At 38.7% G+C, this 6985-nt stretch overlaps 2 protein-coding genes across 4 annotated transcripts; one reads left to right on the top strand and one right to left on the bottom strand.

The window, feature by feature from the left end:
- Positions 1–235: 235 nt before the first annotated feature.
- On the top strand, positions 236–1435 carry LOC103520239 (NADP-dependent malic enzyme-like; the record flags this gene model as incomplete). The annotated part of the gene is made up of 3 exons (XM_008485334.1): positions 236–349; positions 1219–1347; positions 1415–1435. Coding segments are annotated over 3 exons (264 nt in total), but the record flags the coding sequence as incomplete, so codon positions are not given.
- Positions 1436–3927: 2492 nt separating this feature from the next.
- LOC103520238 (uncharacterized protein C16orf52 homolog A) lies at positions 3928–6124 on the bottom strand. 3 transcript variants are annotated; one of them, XM_008485333.2, is made up of 4 exons: positions 6051–6080; positions 5720–5884; positions 4781–4993; positions 3928–4276 (listed from the first exon to the last, which is right to left on the bottom strand). In XM_008485333.2, exons 2-4 carry the CDS (start codon positions 5820–5822, stop codon positions 4089–4091), a joined length of 504 nt encoding a protein of 167 aa, XP_008483555.1. In that variant the 5' UTR covers positions 5823–5884; positions 6051–6080; the 3' UTR covers positions 3928–4088. The 3 variants fall into 3 exon arrangements, with proteins under 3 accessions (XP_008483555.1, XP_026687239.1, XP_008483554.1); XM_026831438.1 differs by having other exon boundaries at positions 6055–6071; XM_008485332.3 differs by having other exon boundaries at positions 5720–6124.
- Between the last annotated feature and the right edge of the window lie 861 nt (positions 6125–6985).

Genomic DNA, 6985 nt, shown 5'->3' with positions numbered 1-6985 from the left:
TAATTCCATTCTAAGGATCGATAGTACGGATTGATAGAGCAATCTATTCCAATGGAGCAGTTGCAAATGGGTAAAAATTATAAATAAATGGTCCATTCCTAGGTAAAAAGTTGAGAAAATTCCAAATCCGGGGTCAAAACTCCAGTTGGGAAAAATCCAAATCTGAGGTCAAAACTCCGAAAAAATAACTGTAAAAGGTCGAAAATTCAAGTTTCATTTTCCGTTCTAATGAAAGAGTTCAAATAGTATGGGTATCCCGGTGGGTAAACTGTCCCTGTATACGGCACTGGCTGGCATCAAACCCCATCAGTGTCTGCCCATCACTCTGGATGTAGGAACCAATACTCAGGTAAGAATAACAAGGGTTTCAGCAAACCTAGTATGGGTATCCCGGTGGGTAAACTGTCCCTGTATACGGCACTGGCTGGCATCAAACCCCATCAGTGTCTGCCCATCACTCTGGATGTGGGAACCAATACTCAGGTAAGAATAATTGATTCTTCGGCAACTGGAACAACAAGGGTTTACTTATGTAGCTGGCGTGAGTGAGTGATATTGGAGAGATTTGGTATGGCATATTCAGAATAGAACTATTGGGGATCCAGCCTAGTTAACTTGGAAAGTAGTGCGTGCGCCTTTCTTGTAAACGCTAGGCCGCGGGTTCGATTCCCGCCCGGGTCGTACTTTGCCCTAAACAGATGAGGTTCGTTCTCGGAGCGCCCGGGGCGAACTTTACCCTAAATAGATAAGGCTCTTTCTCTAAACAATTGGCTTTCTCAAATGTTGTCCCCCCTTTTATCTTCGACTTGGCGCGGTTTGGCCAGGCATAAAGTTCGAACAAACGCACACACACACAAACAAATATTCATTTTTATCTATTAGATTTTGGGACGATAAGACCTCCGTTGTTATAGTCCTTTCTATCAATGGCTGGCTTTCTCCTATCCTTTCTTCCTCTTTTCGTTTCCGGAATTATAAGGCGTCCTTTGTTACAGTTCCCTCTACGAAACCTCTTTTTCTTAACGTCTTCGATAATGGAAACTTGAATAAGTTTCCTTGAAAAAGTCCACGGAGATGGACGAAACTCGAGTCGGATAAGATCAAAACCGGAACGTGTATCCATTGTATCATATAAATGTGATAAGTTTTGTAGTTACCTATTTCATAACTCTTTTTTAACGTCTTCTATAATGGAAACTTAAACGTCTGCCATTTCAGCAACTCCTGGATGATCCCCTGTACATAGGACTTAGACAACGAAGAACCACTGGTCAAGCATACGACGACTTTATCGAAGAGTTCATGCAAGCTGTAGTGGCCAGATATGGACAACATGTTCTTATTCAGGTAAATACCCATACGACAGTTTCGTATAAATATTTAAATAAGTGGTTGGCTGGAAGAGCTTTTGCAGGAAAATTCCGCCATTTGTTAGAGTGGCAAAGTTATAGAAAAAGAAGGGGGAGAGAAGGATGAAGAAGAACCAATCAGATTGCTTAATCCGAGAGTTAAAGTTAAACCGTAAACTATGATTCCTCGGCCATTATTCGGACAGGACAAACAAGGTATATTGCCCGCCTAGTTATGTAGCTTGGTTCGTAGCACGTCTTCCTTGTAAGCGCTAGGCCGTGGGTTCGATTCCCACACAGGGCAGATTTTATCCTGAACGGATAGTATTCGTTCTCGGAAAGGCTGGCTTTGTCCTATCCTATCAACCTTCTCTTTACGATTTCGGGACGATAAGACTTTAGCAGTTACAGTTCTATCAAAAATTCGAATTTCCCGCCAACTTTACACGCAAAAAGGCCGACGATGGCCTACGATGGCCCTGTTCATAACCACGGCCTCAAATTTTCCGAAAAAATTGCTTCACTTTTTAAATAAATTTCGGTTCCACCAAAACTTACCTCCTATGCAACATTCTTCAGGTTAAAAAATGGAACTTTGTTCGTTCAATCACGGACGAATTCCATTTATTTAAACTTAAAGCAAGCAACCAATAATGTTGCTTTGTTTCCTCATGGTTTCAGACGTTGTCAGACTTGGTCACCGAAGCTGATCTTGACAGTGGATGTCTGTATCCACCACCCAACATCATCAAAGATTGCTCGCTGAAAATTGCCGCCAAACTTGTAGAGCAAGCCTTCAAAGATGGTAAGTCTTCTAATTGGCAACTACAAAAAACTTGGCGGAATATTTGAATTTGTGAAAATTTTCAAAAATCGTTTTTTGAAAATTTTGGATTTTTTGATTTTTTTGTGCTTTTATTTGTCGTGTCGGAAGAAAAAGCTGCTCGGTAAGTCGTGGTAAGTAAGTTCTGTATGTGATTGAGCTGTGAAAATCAGTTAATCAGAAAATCATCTCCTGTATTAGAATCCAATCTCTTTGTGAGTTATGATGTTATGAAGGTCTAAAATTCAGGGACAAATGATCAGCTCTGAAACTTTCAGGGACAAATGATCAGCTCACAAATGGTAAGTCTTTGGACATTGGACTCTTGAAATGTTTAGTGCCAGCTACCAACCTAGTTAGCTTGAAGGGTAGCACGCCTGCCTTGTAAAGCTACCCTTCAAGGTCGTAAGTTCGATTCTCGCTCGGGGCGAACTTTATTCTAAACAAATAATTTTCTTGGTAAGTCTTTGGACATTGGACTCTTGAAATGTTTAGTGCCAGCTACCAACCTAGTTAGCTTGAAGGGTAGCACGCCTGCCTTGTAAATGCTACCCTTCAAGGTCGTAAGTTCGATTCTCGCTCGGGGCGAACTTTATTCTAAACAAATAATTCTAAACAAATAAAAAAAAATGTGAGGACGAGTGTAGCTTGGCGTTAAACTTAAGGATAAAATCTCTGCTAGTAAAAAACCTTAGCAGTTATAATGTGGCGTTAAACCCCCATTTAAAAAAATACCTATTCAAAAGTAGGTAAGTTACACATTGTTGAACGCCTGCTATGATATTAGAACCTGTAGGTATGTCTGGGGAAATACACTAATGATAAAACTCTTATGATTTGTTTCCAGGCACTGCCACTAAAGTAGGTAAGTTACACATTGTTGAACGCCTGCTATGATATTAGAACCTGTAGGTATGTCTGGGGAAATACACTAATGATAAAACTCCTATGATTTGTTTCCAGGCACTGCCACCCTCTTCAGGTTGATCAAATTCAGCAAAATCAAATAATGCTGATTAAGAGAACTCTGACGTGAATTAGATAAAATGTTTGGTGGGATTTCCCTTTTGACAAATGGTATCATATTGGTCAGACAGACATTAAGAATAAGACACACCAAAGTGTGTCATGATGAAGTAGTAATTCTGTTGTTTCTTTCTACTTTGAGACTTGAACATTCAATAAAAATAGTTAATTTTGCACTTTAGTTTTACGTATTACGTATCATATTTGTTAAAATAAAATGTTCTCTTATTATTTTATATGAAAATTCTGGTTTACTTCCTCGATTATTAGATAGAGATCCGTTTACTTCTTTCTCAGCAATTTTTTATATCTTATTCGCGCTCAAACTAAATATAATAGGTACCTAATAGTGGGAGTTTTTGAAGAGGTTTGTTAGACAGTGAACTATAACTGCTAAGGTCTTATCGTCCCGAAACGAAGAGAGACAGGAGACAGGATAGGAGAAAGCCAACGAATCTTATCCCTTCAGGATAAAATTCGCCCAAGGCCGTAATCGAACCCGCGACCTAGTGCTTACAAATCTTACATTAGCGGGAGTTTTATTGAGAGTACAACTCCACAAAAGTTCATTTCCTTCTTCAAATAGATAAGAATGATTATACGAAAATTCCATACCTAGCTATCCGAAAAATAAATGGACAACCTTATACAAAATACAGGTAATTACCTAAGTACATTTATTTTATACACATTTAAAACACTAATACAAAGAATAGAGAAAATATCTTACAATGCAAAAAATCAAGAGGTAAAATTACTAGAATACAAAAAATAATACAGAACCATTTACTCATAAAATCTTATACAACATAGGCTGCGATCTAATTTGAGAGTAGAAACAATCTGCTCAATTTTGAGGAAACCCTCAGCTAACACTGGTAGTGAGTTTACTAGAAGTGAGGTAGGCATACTTTCCCAGCAAACAGTTCAGAAATGACCGTGATCCACAGAGATAGAACAAACAAGATATACGAGTTGCCCACTTGATGACTATTGGGCAACTGGTAGGGTTGACCCCCTATCTGATCTACATGGAATCCCATGGGAAATATCACAGCTGCTGTGCAGAATAGAACCACTGAAACAAGCAATAAGTGGAAATAAATGTTTCCAGTCAACAAGAAATAGCTTGGCAGAAAAAAAAAAAACTTTTTCTATTAAAACTGTTTACCAACATTGCTGCACATAGGTACCTAAAATTGAGGAGTCAGAAAATCTTTTATCTACCTACATACACTGATCTCCCTAGAAAAGAAAGAAAGACCCTAGAAAGAGAAAGGGTAAGATAAATTCTGCTAGAAATACCAGAAAGATATGAGATAAATAGAATAGGTAAGTGGTGTACAAGTAAATACATATGTAATGTTATGACAGCTTACCTATGATGGTCTCCCACCAGATTTAGCTGGCTTGTCCTGAACTACATAAGTAAGTACTTAGGTTTGAAATCAACCATCAAGGGAACTTGAATTTTTTTTCTTTTAAAGCAGTGTCAATAAACCCTTTGCTCTATGTTGATAGCCCCCCAACTGGACACCAATTTGTTTACCCTTGGGCTGTCAGTTTGCATGGGAATACTTACTTGCAGTGAAACCAACCCATCTAGCATAGGGTACAACATTCCTGTCCCAGTGAGAAGATGCCAGTAGAATAATGGTTGTGGTGATACATATGCAGCCAACAAAGATGCAAATTAGTGCTAGTAACCATTCTATTTGCAGATCTGGAGTGAAACATACTTCTGGCCTGTTGTACAGAGTCATGCAAGTCCACATGAGGCCAAGTCTTGTATCTCCTAAAACACAAGGTGTAATTTGTTGATATTTAGTCAAGGCCATATCCAGGATTATGCCGGGGGGGGGGGGAGAGAGAGAGTCCAAACACTAATGGACGGGGGAGAGGTGGATACTGCAAATTTTCGAAGTCTTTCCTACAGTACAGAAGAAAAATGAAGCGCAAAGGTAGGGGAGGGGGGGGCGGGGGGGGGCGGCCAGCCCCCCTCAACCCAAATTTTTCGGAGTCTGATGTACAGTAACGGAGAAAAATGGAGCTGGAGGGGGGGGCCTAAATACGGCCCTGATCCTATCCTCCCCTAACCTACTCTCTTCATGATGGATATCCTAGTGAATATTATAGTTAAATTAAAATACAGGTGATTAAATTTTGAATTTTGTTTTATTTCCTATTACTTAACGTTTGACAATTCTGGCATTTTGAAATCCATCTTGAATTTTCTTGTTTGGAATTAGAAAGCACATTTTGAAGCTAGTCTTCATACAGTTGGGAATTTTGAGGATTTCTTTAGAATACCTATTTAAGCCTTCTTTAGATTTGAGGATTCCAGGAATTACGAGGCAGGTGAAAGTTGCCACACACAGTTTGTCAGTGCATAGAGGGTAAATGGGCTTATTGTTATGCAAAACAAAACACTCAAATGGATTGATTCAATAGGTCCTTTTGTGGTCTGAAGGAGCCTTTTTTTATCAGAGTTTTACAGTTTACTGAACCAGTAATTGCTCACCTCCAACATCAGTGATAATCCAGTCGGGCAGAGCAAGGCTGATGATTGCAAAAATGTCTGCAGCTAAAAATAGGGTGCCTGCTATGCAAGTTAACTTATCCATGACTACTTGTCTGGTTATCACATTGAACTATTCAGCACTCCTTTGGGGGGTCATTTCAGTTTCTAGTGGCAAAATTCCTTCATGACTTCCACAGGTCTTGAGGTGGTTGTGAAAGTGTTCTCATTTCTTTTGGAAGTTTTTCTTCATTGAAAAGGGAACCTGTACACAAGATGGTCACAAACAGATGCTGTAAAAAAAGTAAAAATGTTATTCCAAAATGTACTGTACCTACCACTACCACTGAGTTATAGTTATAAAATAAAATTTATTTAATAGGTACTTAATTCCTTTATCACCTGCCATTTCTTATCAATCGAGCAACGAGCACTTTTGATTTTTTTTTTTTTTTTCTTCGAGGTGAAAAATTCCAGATATTTATATTTATGACAAAAAGTGAAGCACACAAAAGGGGCCATTTTCAAATTTTCCGAAAAAATTGCTTCACTTTTTAAATAAATTTCGGTTCCAACAAAACTTACCTCCTGGGAGCTTCACTAGCGCTCCTAGCAGCTAATTGGCAACTACAAAAAACTTGGCGGAATATTTGAATTTGTGAAAATTTTCAAAAATCGTTTTTTGAAAATTTTGGATTTTTTGAGCTTTTATTTGTCGGTTTTGTTCAATTTTAGTTTTTAGAATTCAACTTGCTATCGCCGCTGACACTAAACATCCCTCTCTTGAAGCGGTTTGATACAGGGAATTGTAACCTAGAGAGGTCTTATCGTCATGAAGTCGAAGAGAGAAGGAGGATATGACAAATCCAGCCGTTCCGAGAACGAACCTTATCTGTTTAGGATAAAGTTCGGCTCAGGTGGCAATCGAACCCGCGACCTAGCGTTTACAAAGCAGGCACGCTAGTTTCCAAGCTAACTAGGCTCGTTTCTTTCCACTCTTGGTAAGAATATTAACATTATTAACACATTCATTAGTCGTGGGTTTTGATATTATAAGTTGTTTTTGATATATATATGTAAGTTCTGTATGTGATTGAGCTGTGAAAATCAGTTAATCAGAAAATCATCTCCTGTATTAGAATCCAATCTCTTTGTGAGTTATGAAGGTCTAAAATTCAGGGACAAATGATCGGGACTGTCTAATTTACCGACCTGAGGAAATCACTCCTCCTGGGCTTACAGTGAAGAAATTTTTACCGGCCAAAACGG

Source organism: Diaphorina citri, unplaced genomic scaffold (genome assembly GCF_000475195.1).
Source record: "Diaphorina citri unplaced genomic scaffold, Diaci psyllid genome assembly version 1.1 scaffold3351, whole genome shotgun sequence".
NCBI lineage: Eukaryota > Metazoa > Arthropoda > Insecta > Hemiptera > Psyllidae > Diaphorina > Diaphorina citri.
Note: the sequence above shows the minus strand (reverse complement) of the source record. Positions and strands in the feature narration are given on the sequence as shown.

Coding starts and splice junctions, on each gene's coding strand:
- LOC103520238 (XM_008485332.3), bottom strand. CDS start 5,822: ATGGATAAGTTAACTTGCATAGCAGGCACCCTATTTTTAGCTGCAGAC. Junction 4,994..5,719: donor GATTATCACTGATGTTGGAG/GTGAGCAATTAC, acceptor CTTGTGTTTTAG/GAGATACAAGACTTGGCCTC. Junction 4,277..4,780: donor ATGGGTTGGTTTCACTGCAA/GTAAGTATTCCC, acceptor TGCTTGTTTCAG/TGGTTCTATTCTGCACAGCA.